The sequence below is a fragment of the Sciurus carolinensis genome, chromosome 12 (genome assembly GCF_902686445.1).
Source record: "Sciurus carolinensis chromosome 12, mSciCar1.2, whole genome shotgun sequence".
NCBI lineage: Eukaryota > Metazoa > Chordata > Mammalia > Rodentia > Sciuridae > Sciurus > Sciurus carolinensis.
This window is the reverse complement of record NC_062224.1, coordinates 25,973,161-25,997,288: the sequence shown is the minus strand read 5'-3', so window position 1 is coordinate 25,997,288 and position 24,128 is coordinate 25,973,161. Positions and strand designations below refer to the sequence as shown.

The 24,128-nt window shown below is 34.9% G+C and overlaps 1 protein-coding gene across 1 annotated transcript in view; it reads left to right on the top strand.

The window, feature by feature from the left end:
* The window catches only part of Malrd1 (MAM and LDL receptor class A domain containing 1), a 686,047-nt gene that overhangs the window by 361,794 nt on the left and 300,125 nt on the right, over positions 1 to 24,128 (top strand). Inside the window, exons 27-28 of the mRNA XM_047521295.1 lie at positions 16,288 to 16,533; positions 18,108 to 18,265. Coding sequence (XP_047377251.1) covers positions 16,288 to 16,533; positions 18,108 to 18,265 — 404 coding nt within the window. The remainder of the gene's footprint in view (positions 1 to 16,287; positions 16,534 to 18,107; positions 18,266 to 24,128) is intronic.

Genomic DNA, 24,128 nt, shown 5'->3' with positions numbered 1-24,128 from the left:
AATTTAATGGGGTGACTTTACGTCCTGTGTATTTAACTAGACCAGTTTGCTTCCTGCAATTAATCTTGTCTTTGTAAAAGTAGATTCACATTGCTAAAACTATCTGGCATTCCCTTGTATTCATCAAAATTATTTGACAATATTTTAAAAAATGGAACATTTTTACACTGATTCTTTTTTTAAATACTTTTTTTAGTTGTTGATGGAACTTTATTTATTTATTTATTGATTGATTATTTATATGCGGTACTGAGAATCAAACCCAATGCGTCACACATGCTAGGCAAGCACTCTACCACTGAGCCACAACCTCAGCCCTACACTGATTCTTGTTTTCCTTTTATTTAAACTTTTTCTTGCATTTTTCAAAAACTTTAGGAGGAAATAATTTACATTTGCTTTTGGTTATCCTAATTACTTCATTTCTTTCAGTCTTTGATCCATTTCTCAATCTATTCTAAGTCATTTAGTACTATGCCTCCTGTCTTTATAAATACATCATATATATGGCTAATCAATAGTACACTTGGAGGAAGATTTAGGATTACCTATCTTCTGTGAGGTCAGATGAATACAATAGTATGGTCAATATTTACCAATGTGTGATTTGCTGTGATGATGTAAATTGGCTGATTTGTAGGCTTAGAAGCCATTTAGACTTCTCTCAATTTCAATTTCTCATTTCATACAATTGGAACCTGGTCTTCGAACTTCTCAGTGAATTGTAATGAAGGCAATATAAAATAATACATGTCAATGTCCTGTGAACATTTCATATAAACAATATCTAGATATATATAATATTATATAAGCATTATATATGTGTGTATATATTTTAATATATATTTAATTTATCTATATGACATACTAATAAATTAATTACATATATAATATAATATTAATTACATATACTAATATATATATAGAAAGAGTGTATAAAACTAATTTTTCTTTTTTACAAATGCTAAGGTAGATCTTTATTCTGCTTCAGACTTCTATCTATCCCCTATATCAGTGAATGCTTAGATAATTAAACCAGGGTCTCATGTCAAAAAACCTAAAAGCATCTCTCTATTTTTCTACACTGAAGCTACCAGATATTTTTCTGGGCTCTATTTAAAAAAATATTTTCCTATTTAACTACTTCTTATTGTCAACACTGCTACTATTATCTTTTGATAATGGTTTACATTATTGTGTACTCACTCACTCCAGGCACTCCTTATTTAATATTTTTAATGCCTTGAGTCTGATTCTAACTCACTGCCTAACTAGACTATTATAACAGCCTCTTAATGGGTCTCTTACACATGCTATTCTTTACAGACTATTTTCTATGTGCCATCCACAGGTTTATTTTTAATGTAACTCTCCCACAATTCTAGACAAAAACTTATCAGTGGTTCTTCTTCTCACAGCAAACCAAAAGCCTTACAATGGACCATAAAAACTGCAGATACTACCTGCTGACCCGACTCTCTTCCTGAAATGCAGTACTTTGCTCCTTGGGGTCTGACCATGTGTGCAGTTTCCAAAACTGCAAACTCTTCACCTGCATAAGTTCTTGCATTTACAAATCCCTCGCCCTGTTCTGCAGGGCTTCTCCTTCACTTAATTAAGTTCTTTACTCAAATGTTATTTCTATAGCAATACCATCAAAGTATCAGATATCCCTTCTTCCCCAGAAGTTCAACTTGACTGTTATTTTCTCTGTATACTTGATCATAATCTTTTACTTCTAGAGAACAAATACCATGAGGACCAATACCTGTCCTCTTTCCCACTATACTCCCTGTGACAGGGAAATGTGCGTGGCATAGAAGTGGTGGCCAGTTTTTATTACATAGAGCCTGTTCGCTTTTTATCATTGTGGCAAAATATCTGATAAAATAACAACTTAGAGAAAGAGAATGTTTATTTTGGCTCCTGTTTGAGAGCTCTCAGTCCATGTTCAGTGAACACTAATGCAGAACCATCATGGCTCAGAGTGACCTTCTCCTCTAGCCATATCCCATCTTCCTATAGTAGTTCTTTCAAATGATTAAGCCACTGATGAGAATGAAGCCCCTCATTTCACCTCTGAACATAACACATGACATGGGTGGTCATTCTGGACCCCAACCACAATGTATAATGAAATAATGACATAAAAACTCTTCTGATGTGTTTTTTTGTCTTGTTGAAAAATGTAAATCCACTAGATTCAATTTATTCTTTTTATTTCTTTTCTTTTCTTTTCTTTTTTTATTTTTACAAACTGCATTTTGATTCAATGTACACAAATGGGGTACAACTTTTCTTTTCTATGGTTGTACACAATGTGGATTCACACCATTCATGTAATCATACATGTACATAGGGTAATGATGTCTGTCTCGTTCCATCATCTTTCATACCCCTGCCCCCTCCCCCATCTCATTTCCCTTTACATAATCCAAAGTTCCTCCATTATTCTCTTTATTCATTCTTCTGTTGAAGGGTCCCTAGGTGGGTTCTATAGCTTAGCTATTATGAATTGAACTGCTATAAACATTGATGTGGTTGTGTTACTGCAGTAATGCTGATTTTAAGTCCTTTGGTTAATACCAAGGAGTGGGACACCTGGGTCAAATGGTAGGTCCATTCCAAGTTTTCTTTTTTCTTTTTTTTTTTTTTTTTTTTCCATCTCACCTCAATTAGAATGACGATTATCAAGAATACAAGCAACAACAGGTGTTGGCGAGGATGTGGGGAGAAAGGTACACTCATACATTGCTGGTGGGGCTGCAAATTAGTGCAGCCACTCTGGAAAGCAGTGTGGAGACTCCTTAGAAAACTTGGAATGGAACCACCATTTGACCCAGCTATCCACTCCTTGGCCTATACCCAAAGGACTTAAAAGCATATTACAGAGATACAGCCACATCAATGTTCATAGCTGCTCAGTTCACAATAGCCAGATTGTGGAACCAACCTAGATGTCCTTCAATTGATGAATGGATAAAGAAACTGTGGTATATATATATACAATGGAATATTACCCAGCCATAAAGAATGATAAAATTATGGCATTTGCAGGCAAATGGATGAAATTGGAGAATATCATGCTAAGTGAGATAAAGCAATCTCAAAAAACCAAAGGAAGAATGATATCGCTAATAAATGGATGATGACACATAATGGGGGGTAGGAGGGGTTAGTGTTAGGGTTAGAGTTAGTGTTAGGGAGGGGGGCAAGAATGGAGGAAGGAAGGACTGTATAGAGGGAAAAGAGGGGTGGGAGGGGTGGGGGGGAAGGGAAAAAATAACAATGAATCAAACAGCATTACTCTATGTAAATTTATGATTACACAAATGGTATGCCTTTATGCCATGTACAAACAGAGAAACAACATGTATCCCATTTGTTTACAATAAAACAATTATAAAAAAAAGCAATTTATTATTTTTAAAATGTATTCTTTATGTTATTGAAGATCTACGGAAGAAATTTCTTTCCAACATTGTGTCAGAAGTACCATGTTACTCCTAAGCAAATGGTATGATTTTATCTTATAGTCACCCTCTTACAGTACTCTCAGAGTAATTTTGTGCCTACTTATTATCTCTGTAAGACCGTTTTTAGGTTCTGAAGTTATATTTAGATTTAATGTACCAGTAATCCCTTTTTATCCACTGATTCAATGAATATACCAGTTTGGTCACTTGAATTCATATGGAAAATAAATAAAACATAAAAATAGTAATTAAATTTGTCTGTGCCAGTCTCTCTGAAATTCTGTTTATTCATTTTTTGAAACATGTACAAGCTTTTCAGGTGTTAAACTAAGACACAAACCACTTGCCCTCAATTCTAGAGGCTAAAGCTGACCAGATGAAATACTTGGTGATTCTAGCAAAACTGACTCCATATCTGTCAATCCTTGCACTCTGTTGGGAGAGTCTCCACGACACAGCAGGCCCAGGGCTCCTGTGTTCATGGAGGCTGCCATCCATTCAGGGTTAACCAGGGGCCTTACAAAGGTCTCTTTGTTGTTCTTGCCTGAAACAATGTGACAGTCATACTCTTCTTATTGTTGTATTGAGTTATCAGTGGGCACAGCAATATAAACTGGGCTATGGTGTCCAGCTGAAAGGGAGACATGAGAGTAAGACATGAAGCCTTTTCCTGTAATATTTTAGATTGAGTTGATTTTATCAGATTAGCTATTTAATATTATGAATTTATTGCCTGGTCCTAAAAAGCATGATAATAAATATTTGGTATGTGTAACGTACAGTGACTTTGATGATTATATGACAAGCACAGTAAACTCTCCCAGAGGGCCAAGCAGAATAAAGAGTCAATAGATTTTGCTGTTTTCTTTTTCTTTTTGATAAGTTTTAATAAAATTAGGTACTTTGAAGTCAGACACACTCTACATTAGAGCTTTGGAAATTTTTACTTTAGTTTTCTTATCTTTAACTTCATCTCTTAAAAATGAAGATAGATAACCAACATTCCTGATGGTGGTTATGAGGATCAGATATAATATTTTTAAATGCCTAACATAAGAGATATCATATAGGAGGCGATTAATAAATAGTTATCATTATGACTAATTCTATTATTCACTTAAAATAACTTTTTTGTTGCTTTTAAATAGGTTTTATTCATATGTACATAAGTATATGTAGTAATTTCATACATATGTGTGACACATACCTATATGTAGTAAATGTGCACTATAATATATACATGTGTGCACTACATATGCATATACTAACAAACATACACACACATACACACAAATACTGAAAAAGTTTTACCCTAGTTAGATGATAAACATTTTAGGGACAGGGAGCCCATGTGCTAATCCTGTTAAAAGAATTTTGTACCACTTGCTATGAAATACAAAGTCACAAATATCTGCACTGAAATAAATTCAAGCATAATTTATCCTAATTAATTTTAGAATATACTACACCAATGGAAGTGGCATTTATACACATAAATACTATGGATTTTTTTCCCTAATAATAGACTTTAGCTTAAATTCTTTATTTTATTTTGCCTTTTATATTTGGTAATTATCTCTGTTATCTTTACACAAAATTGTTTTACCTGCATTAGCAACAGAATCAAGTTATAGAAAGACATTATTAAATTGGGATTGGGATTTTAGAATTCTATGGACATAATAGGGAAAACTTTGTTTAAACTTTTGGAAATGTATATTTTGAAGAAATTGAATAGCTGCTGTCAATGTTGAAAACCCCATGTTGCTCATTTTTACTGCAGTAGATGGGTCATAGGTGATGACTTCTCTGTCAAGCCCTCATCTTGGTATCCCTGAGTTCTTCAATCCACTCCTGCCCCAATCCCTGTCATCCTTGTCTAACAACGAAAGTGCTGATCTATCTTTTATTCAACCATCTGCAAGCACGCCATCACTCACTCACTGGCCTGTGCCTCTCTGTTGATTCATTCAGCTCATTCATTCATTCATTCATTTTGTTCTTTTTCATTCAGCAAATATGCAGGTAGTACTTTCTAAATAGAAGCCATCTTCTATCACTCATGGACCTTACAAACTAGTGATACTTAATTTGCAAATAGCCATGCAAACAAAAATAGCACTAATCTTATTAAAGTCCTGTGAAGAAGTACTTGGTGCCATCAGGTTTATAATAGAGGGATCAGAAACGAGGCTTCTTCAGGGAAGTGGCGATCTATGAGGCTGAAATGTGCTAGAATTTCAAAGAGTCTTGGAGGCAGGTGGCCCAGAATGTTTAAGTGTCTGTGGTTAGAAGGGCTGCAAGAAGGCCATTTTGTCTCTGGTGGAGAGTCCGGGCCAAGAGATGAGACTGTGATCTGTGAGTAACCCACAGACTTTGAATTGATTCTGTGTCATGATAATGAAGTTGATTTTTAAACTGTTTGTGATAGGAAGCCATTAAAGACTTTGAAGCATGGTGGTGATCTAATTAGCATTTCAAAGTCATCAATCTGTTGACCAAGGACAGGAATTGCAGGAGGCAAGAATGGACACAGAAAAACCAATTAGGAAGCTATTTATTCATTGAGGAGAGAGATGGTTATCCCTTGAAGTCCCTTGAGAGAAGTGGATGATATAAGAGATATTTAGGAAGTAAAATGGGAAAGTGTTGGTGACCAATTGAATAAGAAAAGAGGGAGAAACAGGTAACAAGGATAACTACTGAGGTCCTCTTCAGTTCTTTTATATCACTTCTCTTGACTTTCCTATTGCTTTACCTTTGGATTCTGGTGTTCCACTAAAAATTTAGTACAGATCCTAGATGTTTTCACAGAGCATATCTTTTCTTAAATCTCCTTTTCTCAACAAAAGCAGATTCTTTCTTAACTTCAGGATTCCTTCCACAGCCATCTAGAGTGGAGTGTTCTGTCTTCTACTCTTCACAAACCATGGTGTCCAGAAAACTATCCAGGCTTCCTTCAACCCTTTCTTTGCCCTAGAATGACCCCCTGGTAGAACATTGTTCTAGTTCCACTATATTACTTTTTACAAAAAGCAAATGTTTGTTTAATACACATGCAATTTTTATGACTTCTGTGCTTATGTTCTTATTTCCAGAGAAATTACTAATTTCTTGTGTATCTTTCCAGAGACTTTCAATAAATACAGTAGTATGTATGTAGATATATAGAGAGTGTGTATGTGTGTTCCTCTTTTTCTGTATATATACATACTAGCATCAGTCTCTCCTTGGTATCTTTCATTCTCACTCAAAAAATCTTAACCATTCTTCATTCCAAATGCCCCAGGAAATTTCAGGTATATCAAGGTTTAAAACAAACAAACAAAAACAAGTGAAATCATACAGTACTGTAAAAAAAGAGAGAGAATTTTATTTAATATTAGATTACTAAAACCATAAAAAGGAAATATTGACAAATTTGATTCCACAAAACAGAAAATATAATTTTGCTAAAATGATTTTGACTTAAGATCATACTTCAAGCTCCAACTTGTCTCATAGAAGCTGCTCCGTTTGTGAGACTGAAGATAAAACCAATTCTCCTGGAATATTCTATGCCTCTACCAGGTTCTCTGAAACACGATGACAAACTATTATGTTTTACATTTATTGACAGCAAAAAGGAATTTGCTGGATTTTCTTCATGTTCTCCTAGTTTAAAATTTCAGAAAATAGTAATTTTGGGGGATCACTCTCATGTCTTACCTGCATGAACATACAAAACTAGAAAGTTGGTGGGAACAAATCATTCATAACAAGGCATCAGAAAGTTCCTCCAAGTTAGAATCATTAAGGAACTTTTGCTTTTCTGGGTATCACTGGATTTCTTGCTAGAATGCTCAGTCACTGTAGAATAAGAATTAATTTTATGTTAACATACAATATAAAGATTTCTGAAGTCCCAGGTATTAAAACTGGATACTATTTAAAATGAAGGAATAAGCCATTGCTTCTGAAAATGTCTTTTTAAATGAACGTCAGTGGTAACTTTGTTTTTTATTTTTTTATTTTATTGTAAACAAATGGGATACATGTTGTTTCTCTGTTTGTACATGGGGTAAAGGCATACCATTTGTGTAATCATAAATTTACATAGAGTAATGCTGTTTGATTCATTTTGTTATTTTTTTCCCTTCCCCCCACCCCTCCCACCCCTCTTTTCCCTCTATACAGTCCTTCCTTCCTCCATTCTTGCCCCCCTCAGTGGTAACTTTGGTCATGTAAATTTTGTCTTGTTGATCAAGATTTTAGAAAGTACTCTGAATATTTGATTTGATGTTATTTGGAATAAAGAAGGTGGAGGAAGTAGGAACATTATTTGGATGAACTTTCAATTTGTTTCTGGTTGAGAGCTGAGCCTAGGGCTAGTAAACATTGCCAGGAAACAGAAACACAGAAACCCCCTGTGCACGAACCAGTCTCTGCCATACTGCAATTTCAAGCCAGGTGGGACCCACATTAGGCTTTACTCCTTTGAGACCCAAAGCTTTCTTTTCTTGTCTAGGTTTATTTCTAAATTTTCCTTTTCTTTTTTTTTTTTTTTAATGAAAATTGTAAGTCTCTCCCCTTCCCCCACTTCATTTCTTTAAGGCTACTATCATCAATATTTTCTGGAATTTCTTTTTGAATATTAGTTCCTTCCATGCTAACATTCCAACATTACTTGCTGCTTGTAAAGTAGGCCCCACCGCACCTTCATATTTTTTAAATTTTTGTGGCAAATGACGAAGGGGGAAAAAGGAAGAAAATTTCACAAGTCACAAATATGAAGACATTTAAAATGTTTCAAGATCTCTCAATCTGATGATTGACGTGTATGTCAAGAGAATAACCAGAAGAGAATAATCAATTAATTGATTTCGTTTCACCATGTAGAGGTTCATCTAACTCTGTTGCCACATAAATAAAATTGCATAGTGAGAAAAAGAAAACCAGTCTTTGACATTCAGGACCTGGACTGGTACAATTGATGAGGCCTTGATGTTGCTATAAGCTGGTCTGAGGTTTATGGCTAGTCTTTTGTGTTCAAAAATGAACAATTTCTCAAGTCCTCATCATCAAACAAATCTATTCTGGGATCATGTTGAGTCAAGATAAAAACAAGATCAGGGCTGGAGTTGTGGCTTAGCGGTAGAGTGCTTGTTTAGCACATGTGAGGCGCTGGGTTCAATTCTCAGCACCACATAAACAAAAGTAAGGTATTGTGTCCATCTACAACTAAGAAAATTTTTAAAAAAATCAAGATCATTTTGTGAGTATGTTTGAAGATAGATCAGACATGAACATTGTCTCAGCTAAAAGCAAGACCAAGAGAAACCCTATTCTGATCAATACGAGTGAAAGCCAACTCTAACCAAGTACAACTCTAGCTTGTTCTGATATTGCCTTTGTTAGATAAGACTTATTAAGATAGCAATTATAGTATGGTCCCTGCTTCCTCATATACTCTATTCAGAGCAAACCTTCGCTTCCTTGGACCAAAGCCTCACTCCCATAGCAAGTTATATTAAAATCCTTTAACTGAATGCTCCAGAATTCCCTAACATGTGTGTCCTCCATTACCGCAAGAAGTAATAAACCCAACTCATTCAAGTACAGGTGTGCTTCTGGTAGTCTTTGGATGAAGGGCAATGATAAGAAAGAAAATGGGGGTCAATATGATACCTTTGGAGGTTTTTCTTTTTTTTTAACTTTTAAATTTTTACATTTTTAATGACTTTTAAAAAATTGAAATAATTCAAATTCACAGAAATGTTCTAAGAATTGTAGGAGAGTTTATGTCTACATTTCACAGAGATTCACAAATTATCATTTTTTCCACTTGTTTTTAGAAAACTGACATTTTCTGAATTATTTCAGAGTAAATTGAAGATACCATCATGCCTTTTTATTCTAAATAATTCAGTTTCCTAATGTGAAGGATATTCACTTATATGCATAGTCATCAAATTAAGAAATATGGCATTAGTATATTAAATACTAGCATATCATTATCTTACTTACAGATACATCATTCACATTTTACCACTGTGCTAAAAATATCCTATTTTTATTTTGTTGGTACTGGGATTGAACCCAGAGGTGCTTTCCAACTCCCTTTTTTCAAAAATTGTGTTTTAAGAGAGGATCTCAGTAAGTTGCTTAGGCTGGCCTTGAACTTACAGTCCTCCAGCCTCAGCCTTCCAAGTTGCTGGGATCATAAGTGTCTGGCAAGGGAATATCGTGTAATTTTTTTCTTTACTTCATTCAGGATCCTGTGTAGGATGATGGACCATAAAAGTGGCCATCACTTTTATGATGCCTCCTCAAATTCAACTACCTGTGAATCAAAAACAATTGAAAAAAAAAAGTTTTGTAGTTAATGACTTATAATATAGAGGTAGGCTATTGATGGTTGCATTTGCACTGAAGATGTACACACTATTCCTTCTGGTTCATTATTCCATAAACAATATAATATAAACATCTATTTACATGACTTTTGCAATATCTTGGGCATCATAAGGAATCTACATGATTTAAAGTATAAAAGAGAATGCACATAGGTTATATGCAAGTACTACACATTATATATGAGACCTGAAGCATCCATAAATTTTGATATCCAGGAATCCATACCTACCAAGTGACGTAGATTTGATATGCCTGTTTATTTCTCTAATTTAAAAGAGTGCTCAGTCTTTGTCTTTTTTGACCTTGATATCTTTGGAAAGGATGAGGCTTTCAATTTGAAGACTATCTCTCAATTTGTTTGTTGATTTCTCCTCATAATTAGAGTCAATTTATGTATATTTGGGAAAATACTGCAAACTTCCTTGATTTAAAATCAGTTGATCATGATATTATCCCGATCCACTAATCTGTCTATTCATTAATCAATATCATTTCATCTTAATCATTGTAGCTTTATAATATGTCCTTACATCAGGTACTATAAAATGGTTAACTCTTCAGTTGATTTAGGAGCTCTGAATTTCCATATACATTTTTGAATAATTTTGCAAATTTCTAAAAAAGCATTCTAAATATTTGATTAGAATTATATCAAAATGATGAGAATGAGTTTTGAATAATTTATAGTTGTTTCAGATATAAAAATCTTTATTTATTTGGGGGTTTTTATGTTTATTTGTGAATGTTTTTTAGTTTTCACTGTATAAAGAACTGGTATGAATTTTGTTATATTCTATAACTAGGATTTCATGTTTTGGTGTGTTATTGAAAAAATTTTTAATTTTCTGAATTTCAGATTCTAGTTTATTGCTAGCATATATAAATGTAATTGATCATTGTACAGTGATGATACATACTCTTGCTTAACTTAGTGCTAGTAGCCTTTTATAGATTTTGTGAAATCATAAATGAATGCATTGAACTTATTTATAATAGCTATGTTAAGTTTTCTGATAATTCTCTCAGTGCTTCATATTTATGTTCTTTTTTCTTTATTTTAACTGGAAAGACATGTATATCTTTATCAAGTATAGCATATTTAAAATATATATGCATTGTAGAATGACTGAATTGAACCTGTTAACATGTGTATTACCTCACATCCATATTATATTTTGTAGTGAGAACACTTGAAGGCTACTGTTTTCATGATTTTCAAGAATACAGTGTGTTAACTGTAGTCATCACAATGTACAATAGGTCCCCTGAACTTATTCATCCTGTCTAAACAAAATTTTAATTTTTGACCAACATCTCCCAATCTCACCACCCCCTCCCTGTCATATCAACATTTGCCTCTATTAGTTATTTTTTTTCCTGGTATAGATCATATTTCCTGATACTTCAGAAATTTTGAATTCTGTGTTGCTGAGTCCTGCAGTTTGGTACATTCTTTCTTTCAAGCATGATGAAATTTGTCCTGGAAGGAAGTTAACTTGCTCATGGTTGTGTTTTGTCCTTTTGGAACTTGTTTTTAACCTTTCTTTCAGGGCAGGTTTAGAATAGAAATGAGGAAATTTTTTTCTATAAAGTTCCAGCGTGATATTTTTTTCTTACAGGTCACATAGTCTTGGTTGCAACTGTTCAGCTCTGCTCAATCTAAAAATAGCCGTATTCTAATATGTAAACCTGTGATGTGGGCATGCTAGGTCTTAATGAAATTTTACTTACTTAAACAGGTGCTGGACTGGATTTGACCTTGGCATTGCAGTTTTCCAATCCATAATTTAAAGAATACTTCATTCTAGGACTACTTGGACCCATTAGTAGCATGGATTCTTTCTAGAGTTCCTGCTGAATATCCTATGTATTTATCAATGACCATCCACTCTGGCTGGTAGAAACTCATAGATGTCTGGTTTTCTGTGAACACCAGAAATATTTTAGCTCCTAGCTCCTAGTTATTGTTTTCTTGGAAATTATTCTTTTTCTCTCTTTGTGAACTCTGCCCTACACATATGCAGTTGGAATTCGGCCAAAGACTCAGCACATCTCTGAATCTCTTCCTATACACAGTTCCTTTTCCTCCACCGCTCTGCCTTGCAAATTCCAGTCATCCCAGCCTCTGTCTCCTCTATTTGCTGAAACCTCTTTTCTTCTTCGTTTTCTCTTATAGATCTTAAGCCTGGAAAGTACCTCTAAGCATATGTCCCGGTGATGATAGGCTCTGGCTTTGTGTCCTTTCTCTAGGGGATCATAGTCCTGTGCTTCCTGTTGTTCAATGTTGAGAAACAATTGTTTAATGTATTTTGCCCTGGGTACCAATTGCTTTTAGCTGGAGGATAATTTCATCCTATCTTACTTCCTCATAGCTGGAAACAGAAGTTATCTCATTATTTACTATGATGTTCTTTTTTTTTTTTTTTTTTTTTTTTAGCATTTTCTTGATTTTTGGCATGCGTGTGTGCACACACCCATCATCCCAGGCTCATCTTGAACTTTGTTTTCCTCGGCACAAAAGAGACAATCTTTTCAAGAAGACTTGGTTCTTTAAAGGAAAGAATTATTTGTAAATATTATAGGTTGAGGCCAATGTGGTGTGAGGGTGTTAGGTTAGGGGCACAGAGATTAGCTAGGAAAGCAAGGTAATAAAATCATATAAAATAATAGCGACTTTGACCAAAGTATATCTATAGATGGTAGGGTTGGCAATTGACAGAATCTGCTAAAAGATTACAAGCAATTAATGAGATTTTAAAAGTTTACATATGATAACTTTATTTCCCTATGGCTTTGTGGTCATCAACAGATGTGAACTGAACTCACATCCAAAATTTGGCTGGATATTGAGACTGATGACATCATATACACACCAAGAAGTCTTGAAAAGTTTTAAAATGGGACTTTAGGGGAAAACCAAGTTTACTCTCAAGCATGTCCCAAAATAACTTGAGAAAGTATGGAAGGGGAGCTGGCTAGGAATTTTTCTGTTGATTAGTGGGGTGGACCTACATACAGGTGAGGGCTTAAGATGTCTGAACTTCCTGCTCAAGGAGACAGCTCTTGGACTTTTTAATCAGGTTTCCTAGATGTGAGGCACAAAGCGGGAGGAAAAGAGTGAAAAGAGTGAAACTTAGAGGTTGTCAGTAGTCAAGTCAAACATGAAAAAAAAAAAAAAAAGGTAAAGTAAAACAACTCCGTAGCTTCATTATTACACAGTGCTGCTTGTAAGATTTCTTCTCCTTAGTAACTCAAAGTATAAAGCTGCCATCCCCAGAGATGGAGAAAACTGTTCATGTGAAAGTTCAGGGAGGAGGAGTCAGTGTTTAGATTAAACATGTTGTTTCAGATGACTCTAGGATACACATTGAAGGTCCTCAAATTTTATAATTTGTTCCTTTTTGCAAAATGGAATGTCCTACCAACATGGTCTCTGCCTAACATAAGCAATATATTATTTTTTCAAAAAAATCAAACCTGCATAATTTCATAAGAATTTTAAAAAGAGAATCACTTAAAGATACATGCCCTACTCTTAATTAGCTTTTCTCTCTCTCTCTCTCTCTCTCTTTTTGGTTTCTTTTATCTTTTCTTTTTTTTTCAAAACAAAACAAAGACATGGAAAATATTTTGGAAACAGGTAAAAAAATATCAGTCGATAATTTTCTTTGGCATTTACCAAAATATTATTGTGTATTATTTTATAGATTGAAAAATTAAGAAAGTGATTTTTTAAATCAATGTAGAAACTGTATTCAAATTTAGGTTTGTACAGTATTTAAATTATTATATATTTCATTCATGCAGCTATTTTTGCTCTTAAAGTGTAAAACTTTATTATATTCTAAAATATTAGCTGTATTGATTTGTGTCTTATGTCTGAATTCATTATATGTTTCTGTTTAGAAACTTGTCCAAACTTTTTTCTTGTTGATTTTGAAAGAACTGGGTTGTAGCTTAATTCAGTCACTTTAGAGAAAAGCATCATAAGAACCAGTTTTGTTTTTTATCTTCAAACAAATTGAAATTGACAGAATCAATACAAATGCCAACTTGTATAAAATTAAATGATCTAGTAATTTCTCAGGTTCTCAACAGTTCCTTTAGAAATGATGCATCTAGTGGCCAACCCCACCTTTCCTGGTCCTCAGTGATGGTGTCCCTGAGATAGTTGACATGCTCTTATTATCCACTACCCTTCTTTTTAAATCTATGGCTTTTAAAAAACAATTCAGAAGACAAAAGACCTGCTTCTAAATCACACTTCTACTTTGGAAAAATTCAGGAGTCATTTAGCTTGTGAATCCTGAGTTTTCTCATCTCCAAACGAAAGAGTTGATGTAAATGACCTCCATTTCTGTGTAGCTTGAAAATGCTTTAATGTCATCATTCTGAACCAAGCTGTGTAATTGAAGCATCATTGCAAATCTTTTTGTCTTACCTCCAATCTACTAAGATGAACCAGGCATCTAAACAAAAAGTTTAATCCCATACTGCTAAAAGGATAATGTTAGCAATTAATTAACCCAGACAGAAAAAGTTTGGTTAGAGACAGAATGCATAGTTGAAACTTATCTTAAAAGTGTTTGCAAAAGGAAAGACCATTTAGTCAAGCAGTTAATAAGCAGTCTAGGAAAAACCATGAGTACAAGCCTCAGAACACATTTCCTTCCCAGCATTTTCTATCTAAAACTCCACTACTCTTCTACTTCTTTCCTCTTGACCATCTGTTGTTTAAAATTTGAGGCTGATTCAGGACAGAGGAGTTTGGATAAGGTCGTATTAGTTAGCTTTCTGTCACTATAACAAATACCTGAGATAACCAACATATAAAGAGGAAAGGTTTATTTGGCTCATAACTTTGAAGGTTTCAGTCCATGATTGATTGGTTCCATTGCTTTAAGGCCTGTGATGGGCAGTACATCATACCAGAAGTAAATGTCATAGGAAAAGCACTGACTTCATGACTGGGAGAAGGAGGAAAGGAAGGAAGGAAGGAAGAAAGGAAAGGAAGGAAGGAAGGAAGGAAGGAAAGAAGGAAGGAAGGAAGGAAGGAAAAGAAGGGACTAAAGTCCCACTATCTCTATTAAAGTAATACTTCCAGTGACATAAAGACCTTCCACTGAGCCCTAACTCTGAAAGTTTCTACTACCTTCCAGTAGTGCCATCCTGGGGACCAACTCTCCAAAGCATGCGTCTCTAGAGGACATCTCACACCCAAATTATAGCAGAGGTTTTACCAGAAAAAGTTCCCAGACCACCTTACAATAAACCCCTGAAACATTACTCACTACCTCTGAACCACACCAGCCTCAACCATCAGGCAACTTGCCTCTAGCCGTGGGAGCCACCACTTAAGAAATAAAGCAAGAAGTAGTACTATCAGCTCCTCTCCTGCCAGGTAGGGAAAACAGGAAGAGCATTTCTGATTCCGTGTTGTCAGAGATCAAATGTGAAGCTAATGTCTCAAGTTGGAAAAGTTTCTGAAACTTTCCTTCTGAAATTTTGCTCTTTATCATGGTTATGTTCTCTTGTAATATTGGAAGAGTGTAATTGTGATACCTTCAAAGTCCATGTTAAAATGTTTTATCATTTCCAAAGCAGTTGATTTCACTCATTCATTTATTTGACTAATATTTACTGATCACCTGCTAAGGTCCAGGCATTATTCTAGGCATTGATCAGTAATCTCTTTAGCTAGCTTAACTTCTCTAGGATGTTGCTTCTCTTTTTCCCTCTGTCTCTCTTATTAGACAAGGAACCTAAAATTCATCAAGTACCAGTATGAACCATGTCACATAACTAATAAACATCAACAGTCTTCCAAAGTATTCTTTCTGTTAGATTTTGTAAAGAGATATCTATGGCTGGCATTGCTTTGCAGGGAAATTGCTTCTAAAATTCCAAACAGCTGACAAATAAATACACATTTTAAAGAAAAATTTGTTGGAAGTCGTGCATTAGCTATATATTTATGATGCTGCTTCTGAGGAAGCATCTTGTATATGTTTGGTTTCTGAGAAACATTGGAGTAAATGGATGCCTGAATGTACTTCCAAATTCCCTGTAATGCATGAGCTCTTTAGCACCCTAAAGATTTTGTTTCAAGGTAAAAAATGGAAGACTTCACTTTGACTCTCAGATATAATTAATATTCTTAAATGCAGCTTTGGGAGTTTTGGGGTACTTTCCTGGATCAATAAGGTGATACTTTTTAAATTTTTTTTCACTTGTAAATGATCTTTAGGCCAGAACTCTGGAGCAGCTTAGAAGAAAGAGATAGGGGGTCAGATACCTCAATTTCTTAAGAACACCATATTTTTTATATATATTATAATGAATCTACTCTGTCTTACACCTCACTTGAATGTGACTGGAATATTCCATCCCTCTTTTTCCATTTTTCTTTTTTTAGGTTACTGCCCACATGGCTATCGGGAATGTCAAAATGGCAGATGCTACAGAGCAGAGCAAAGCTGTGATTTTGTAGACGACTGTGGAGATAATACTGATGAAAATGAATGTGGTGGCTCCTGTACTTTTGAAAAAGGCTGGTGTGGCTGGAAGAACTCCCTGACTGAAAACTTTGATTGGGTTTTGGGGATTGGCTCTCATCAAAGTCTCCGACCTCCCAAAGACCACACACTTGGAAATGAAAATGGTAGGTGATTAGATTGTTATGGTTACCCTGATCATATCCACAAGGCACATCTCCTGTCTTCCATGAGAGTACCTGGAGAGACAACCACGGTGACTCTGCAAGTCAGTCCAGCACACAGTGTTTGTTTGTGGCTGCTGTAACACTGGGCATGGCCAGGACTGGGTGTCTTGAACAAGAGGCATTTATTGACTCAGTGCTGAAGGCTGGAAGTCCAAGATCAAACTGTTGGCAGAGTTGTTTCCTTCTGAGGGTCCTTCCTCCATACCTCTCTCCTTGGCTCTAAAAGTCTCAAATGTTCCTTGCTTGCAGATGGTGCTTCCCTCTATGTTTTCATATTTGTCTTCTTTTGATGCATGTGTTTTTCTCTGTCCAAATTCCCCCTTTTTATTAGGATGCGATCATATTGGATTAGATAACCTCATCTTTACTTCATCATCAACCAAGTCCCCATTTCCATTTAAAAGGACAGGGGGTTAGGACTTCAGTAATTTTTTTTTTTTTTTTTTTTTTTTTTTTTTTTTTTTTTTGGTGGGGAGGGATACAATTCAACCCACAACAGTGAGTAGCCAAACTCTAATGTCAACCACTGTTTTGATAGACAGGTGATAAAGTATGCTGTCATTAGATATCATTCCCAAATGGCATGCACTTGTAGTACATAACCCTAAATTCATACACTTGTTTGATCATCAGCAAGTCACTTAATTTTCAGAAATTCAGATTCTTCATTTGTCAGATGGACATCAAGAAATTGTCACTGTGTAGCTAGCAGAGGTTGTGCAGATCACAGGAGATGATGTATATAAGGGGAAAGGTGTTTGTAAACTGTGGAGAGACTGTGAAAATGTAACTGCAAAACCACATATGTTAAGAGTATCGGATGTGGATTATTTTTGCCATAAAACTCAGACTCATTGCTCAAGGAGTGAACAACATCAGAAAGATCCAAGACTAGGGAGACTAGGGTGTACTACAAAATTGTGAAAAGATGTTTAAATATTGATATTCCATAGGTCTGTTTTAAAAAATCAACTAAGCGAGGTTTACCAAGTCAGGAAATGGAAGACCTAAATCCCATTCAAACACTCAGCTCTCCATACACAAAATTTTGATACATAAGAATAAACTCAATACCTTCCCTTTCATGTTGCATATTAAAATTCTCAGTATTTTATTTACACGCTCATCAGGTGACTGAATATTTGAAAACACATCATATCCCCTTGTTTAGATTTCACAGGGAACTGTGGCATTGTTTTATAATAACTGGATAGCTAAAGGAGTCCATTAAATGATTTCTATAACTGTCTTGTTGATCTGATGGCATAAATATCCTGTCAGATCAGTTAATCTGCACACTGTGAAGCACTTCACTAAAAGCACAGACAGTTGGAAATTGTCCTGTCAGTGAGCTAGGGACAAGGCTATTAGATTTATTCTCTCTTTCAGATGGAAATGGTGTTGGCAGCTCAGATCTTATGAAATGTAATTAAAAACCCTAACTAAGATGGAAAAACTAAAATAATCACCTCATTGTTATTTTGGTCCTATCTGAATCCCATCCTTGTTTCTAGGGCACTTCATGTATCTGGAGGCCACACCAGTGGGCCTTCGGGGTGACAAAGCCCACTTCAAGAGTGCCATCTGGCAAGAATCCAGTGCTGCCTGCACCATGAGCTTCTGGTACTTCATATCTGCAAAAGCCACGGGGTCCATTCAGATTCTCATTAAGGTAGGATCTCGGCTCCTATGCCTCTGAGCTTGTTGAGGCTCCTGCAGGCAGCCCTCAGTCTCAGAGAGTGTTTTATGGATCTTTTGACCTGGCCAGAAGAAGCCTCATTTCATTCCCAAAAACTGTTCCTATGGCCCAAGTGCTCTGAGGTTTGGTAGATTGGGGCATGGGAACGAACTTTGAGTTCATCATCACACCCTGTGAATCCCAGAGATTCCCTTTATACTAAGATTATACTAATCTAATTCTTTCTATTTAGTTTCCTTCCCTATCTTTTTCAAAAAAAAAAAGAAAGAAAGAGAAAAAGATTATTTGTCTATCTGATAGGAGAGCAACGATCCATTTTTTTCTCCTGTATGAGTAATCATTAAGGGAACTAATAATAGCCATTCTGGTTCTAAGCACCCTGTGCAAAGGACTGAATGGCTCAGAATAATCAAGGTATGATTACATTGAACTGCTTATTAACTGTGACACACTAATGCATTTTCTTACTGAGGATTAATTGGATGTTTCCGTCAGAGCTTTAATTTAGTATAACAAAGCAACAGTGTTCAGGGAACAAAATAACAGTCAATATTAATATTAATGAGACCTGGTTCAAATACCTTTACTCTTTAATAAGTTAAAACAGCAACAAATAGGAGGTATGTCGGCATGTATGTTTATTTCAAGAATCCAGTTAGAATTGCAACAAACCTTATTTAAAACATGATATAGTAGCCACTGCTATTTTATCACACATGAGATTAAGATGAAGTACCCCAGCACTGATGGCAGGGGCCTGACCCAAATGCCAAAGGATCGTGTGTCTGCTCATGTGTCTGAATAGCTCACAGCAGCATAGTTCATGTTTTATTGAAACCTGAATTGACTTTATAACTTAGGATTTTCTAGAGCCATACAGAAAAGCCAGCCAAGTAAGACACATGCAGCAAATAACCACAGCAACTTATTCTTACTTTTAAATACGGAAACTTACAGAAACATAAAGCTTAACGCTCTTGCAGGAGAATTTCACAAGTATTCTTTTAAATGTGATACTTGGTTATGTGGTGTGCACTGTGTGGGAGGATTTGGCAGGGTTCCGTGGAATCTGCTTTATTATTTACTTCATTCATATTTACTCTTCAACAGTCTTTACAATTTAGGGACAAACTTTATGTTACTATAAAATAGAAAAATTAAGCCATTTTGAGATATTAACATTCCTATCAAGACGTGTAGATCTCCTACGTTTCCTCTGATTGATTCCTGTGAAAATTTAACTGCATTCTTCAACACCAGTCTTTCTACTGTACAAAAACAAACAAAAGAACACATGTTTATTTTCAAATTGTAAGCTTATTCTTGGAGCTGGGCTTGTGGCTCCATGGTAGAGTGTTTACCTAGCATGGACAAGGCCCTGGGTTTTATCCCCAGCTCTGTAAAATCAATCAATCAGTTATGCCTACTCTCATACAGTCACATGGATTGTGAAGGACAGAAATCTTCCATAAAATGTATTAAGTTTATATCCATGAGTTATAGGAAAATCATTTTATTTCAGTAACATGATCCATATTTTTGATCATCATTTGGTTGGCTTTTCTCTGTGTGGAACCATGTTAGATTTTTTCCTTGCTCTTGAGTTTGAAAACATCTTAGCCAAATGACCAATTCAACAGGGGCAGGAATTCTGCTTTACCTTCATCTTTTAAAATATTTCCAGTTTATGGGTATGCTCCCTCTGACTCAGTGTTCCCTGCTTATCAGGATGGTCCCTTTCTGTGTTCCCCCCATACCAAGTCCAACACAGTCTGGAACATTTAACCTTTTGCAAAATCTTCCTTGACCACCTTCGCCTACCATGATCATTCATTTTCTGAGTGTTCTCTCTGGGAATGAATACAGTTCAATGGTTGATAACTCATATTTATTCTATTTAAACAAACAAATTGCAAAATTTTGAGAGCAGGGCACTGACGTTTTAGTCTTTGCATGTCCTGCTTAGATCTCACTGAATGAAGCAAGACAGGGTGGTGCCTTTCAGAGGCCCTTGTTAAGAGTAACCCTGTGACAGAATGACTGTGATGCATTACGTGCATGGTCTTCAAGTCTGATCTGAAGAATTTGTAATTGAAATCTGAAATATATGCATGCAAGTGGACATGAAGACATGCAGCAATTGAAAAATAATTTAATGGTAGCATAGTTAATATGGGGTACTCTTGATTACAGATTGCAGCAATTATGCACAGTAGCAGATACCATTTATTGAACATCAGATCTATATTATTTCATTTCACTCTTGATACAACCCTCTGAGTTAATGTGAGTCCCATTTTACTAAAGAGCTAATGAACCCTAACCACTTGATGACTCACTCTGTTAGTGACACAGTGGGAATTTGAAACTAGGTATGTGTACACCCAAAACTGACATACCAACTTCCCCACCTTCATTCCCAAGTATTCCACACTGACTCTAACAATGAAATGGAGATTGTGTTTAACTGAGACCTATGGATATTGCATGAAATAATTCTCTAGAAAAGTGAAATGGATAATAGTTCTTAGAATGGAGAGATACGATATCTAAACTATTCTAGTAATAAGGAGTGAGTACAGGGAAACACCAGAAAAGCAAAGCTATTTCTTTAGAGAACATTTAGTGAAAAGCAGTACTGTTTTACAGATTGCATATTTTCTTCTTTTCTTCCTATATTTCTTACTGTCAGTCAAATGACAGCTACTTTTTATTAAATAGATGCAATTGAAACAATGTGATATTTGTAACTTAAATCAAGATGATAGGCAGATTACAAATGAAAAATTCATTGAGAAACTATTATTTTTCCTTTGATGTTTGCTTTAGTTATAAATGGAAATTTAATATGGAATTTTTAATAACTTTCAAAATTAATAATAATTTTTTAAAATACAGGTAATTTTTTAAGGTATCAAAGAGTTAAATAGGTTAGCTTTCCCTCACTCGCTGCTTGGGCCAACCCAAAACCTTTATGAGTGGGAGTCAATGGGAAGGAATGATGATCTCTTACTCTTCATTTTATGGGTCAGCCAAGTGAGGCTAATTGAGGTTAAGTAGTAAGTCTAAGTTCACAAGTGAATGAACTAGGACTTTAACTCAAGTATTCTGAAATTTAGATGGGAATGCTACACAACCAATCTGGTTGCTGTCTTTCAGTGGATGATGTTTGAATGTTGTTAATCAGAAATAAGTAGACAATGGCCTTTTCTGAATTCAGTGAGAATTTATTTTTAATGTAGTATGTTCCCTTTTGATAGCATTTTTATTTTTACCTACCTTTCAACTCATTCACATTCAGTATTAAATTTCTCATTAAATTTAAATGCATACTTTTCAGACCATTGAAGATTTAAAACAAAAATAAAACAAGTATTTTGCAGTAGAAAAGGGTTCTGCAGCATAAACATTAGCTAGGTTTAGAAATATATTTAATCTTACTCCCTGCATTTTATTTTTCTAGTTACCTGATTTCTGATAGGGTTAATTAAGGACAAATGACATGCAGATGTGAACATACTAAAAGAATTTTTGTGAAATTTTAAAATTTGCTTTGTGTTTGACAGTTTAGTTTTTTTTAGTTAAAAGTCCATCTAGCCTCATCAAGAAACAAAAGACCTTTGCATCTTTTCAGCTAGCCATTTGAATAAAATGCAGGAACACCTGCTATCTGAGGAGTATTACCCTTCTTTGGAAGTACTCCATCTGTAATAAACTGTTGATATTTTAATCAAGATGACTGCATGCTTTGGGGAATTTAAATATATTTAATTGAAGGCATTCAGGACTATCCATTATGCAGTCATGATAGAACACATAATATATTCAAGCCAGAAGTGGAGAAAAATAATGTATTTCAGGAGAGCTCTCCTGATAAAACAACCTAGTTATGCTGAAAGGCCATAATTAAATTAGTTCATTGTTTTATCTTGCTTAGTGTTACAGAGACTTTTAGAGCTTGTGGGGCTGGGCTCTTCAAAATAAATTTAATCTAAGCTATTCATTTTACAGAAGATGGTAGTAAGAGTAAGAGGTTATATTTCTTACCTCTGTTCACATAATATTTTAAGAAAAAACTAGGATATGAATCCAATTTTTCTGACTTCTAAATTGATTTTCTGGAAATATTATCTAATGATTGTCATATTCAAGATGGAAATGCAGTCAGCTTCCCTATCATGTGTTTCCATCTATGGATTCAACCAGTCATGAATCAAAACATTAAAGGAAAATTGCACCTATACTAAACTGTGTGCATACTTACTTTTATTATCATCCCTAAGCAATACAGCATAACATTGACTTACATAGCATTTACACTGTTAGAGATAATTTAAAGTATATGGGAGGGTGTACTTAAATATATGCAAATACTCCTTCATTTTATATGAGGGTCATGAGTATCCATGGATTTTTATCTTGGGAACCAATCCCCCAAGGATACTGAGGAATGACTACATAGATTTTGCTAAGAAGACTGTGGAAAAGGTCAAATGATTAAACAAAAGACTGGCTTCCATTGCTTTCTTAGAAGACTGTGGTCATGCTGGGAAAAACTTTGCCCTAAAAGTAGCAAACAGTGTGTCTTAATTGGACACAGGATCTAATGACTTAAAGGCAAGAGCTCTCTAAGCTTCAACCCTCAAATAACCACCTCTCACTCATGCGCACTACAACCCCCATGTGAGATCTACAACTAGTTGAAAATGATACATGTGGCAAACTACTAGGGTACATTGGAGAGGTTATTTGTTTGTTTTTAATTTTGTCTTATTTTGATTTCTTCAAAACACTGAATATCTAATGTTATTTCAGGCACACTGGCATTTGATTCCAAAGAACCAAAGGCCAAATGTTTTCTCCGATAAGTGGATGATGATACATAATGGGGGGTGGGGTTGGGTAAGAGAAGAATGGAGGAACTTTGAATGAGGGGGGAGGGGCAGGAGAAGGAAAGATAGTATGAGACAGGCATCCTTACCCTATGTACATGTATGATTGATCACATGAATGGTATGAATCTACATCATATATAACCATAGAAACGAAAAGTTGTACCCCATTTGTGTACAATGACTCAAAATGCAGTCTGTAAAATAAAATTTTTAAAAAATGGATGTAGAGAATATAGATTTAAAAGAATAAATAGAATCTGAATAGGAAAGAAATCAGTTTTGCAAAGAGTTGACATGGATTTTGAACTGTATATCAATTAAACTAAATTTTTAGTGCCAGATTTAATTATCCATTTTAGAATTGTTTCTGTACCATAACAATCTGATCTGCATAGTTTTGGATGTAGAACAGTATTAAATTTGACCAAATGAATAGATAAAAAGGTGACCTTTGCATTTCAGGCTACATTCTTGTATGTTATCAAAATCATGAAGTCACAATGCCCTGCTTTATATACATATTTTTTAATCATCCTGGCAAACATGGTAATCTTTGTTGGGGCATAAGCTATTCATTTTACAGAAGATGGAAGTAAGAGTAAGAGGTTATATTTCTTACCTCTGTTCACATAATATTTTAAGAAAAAACTAGGATATGAATCCTAATTTTTTGACTTTTCTTTTAAATGCTTTTCCCATGTCCTTCACCTTTCACAAATCTCTACTGCTACCAAGCAGGATCCTAAGCAGCCTTATCACAGTCTCTTTTGTCGAAAAGAAAAAAATTCTGCTAATATGTTAACACTTTAGTTTAATTGATCCCAGGAGTTTTTTGCTTTACAAGAAAATCACATGGTTAGTTCTAAGGAAATATATTTTTATTACTGTTGCTCTTGTCTCATTTCTATTTCCACCTGTGCTATTAATACTGTCACCAACTT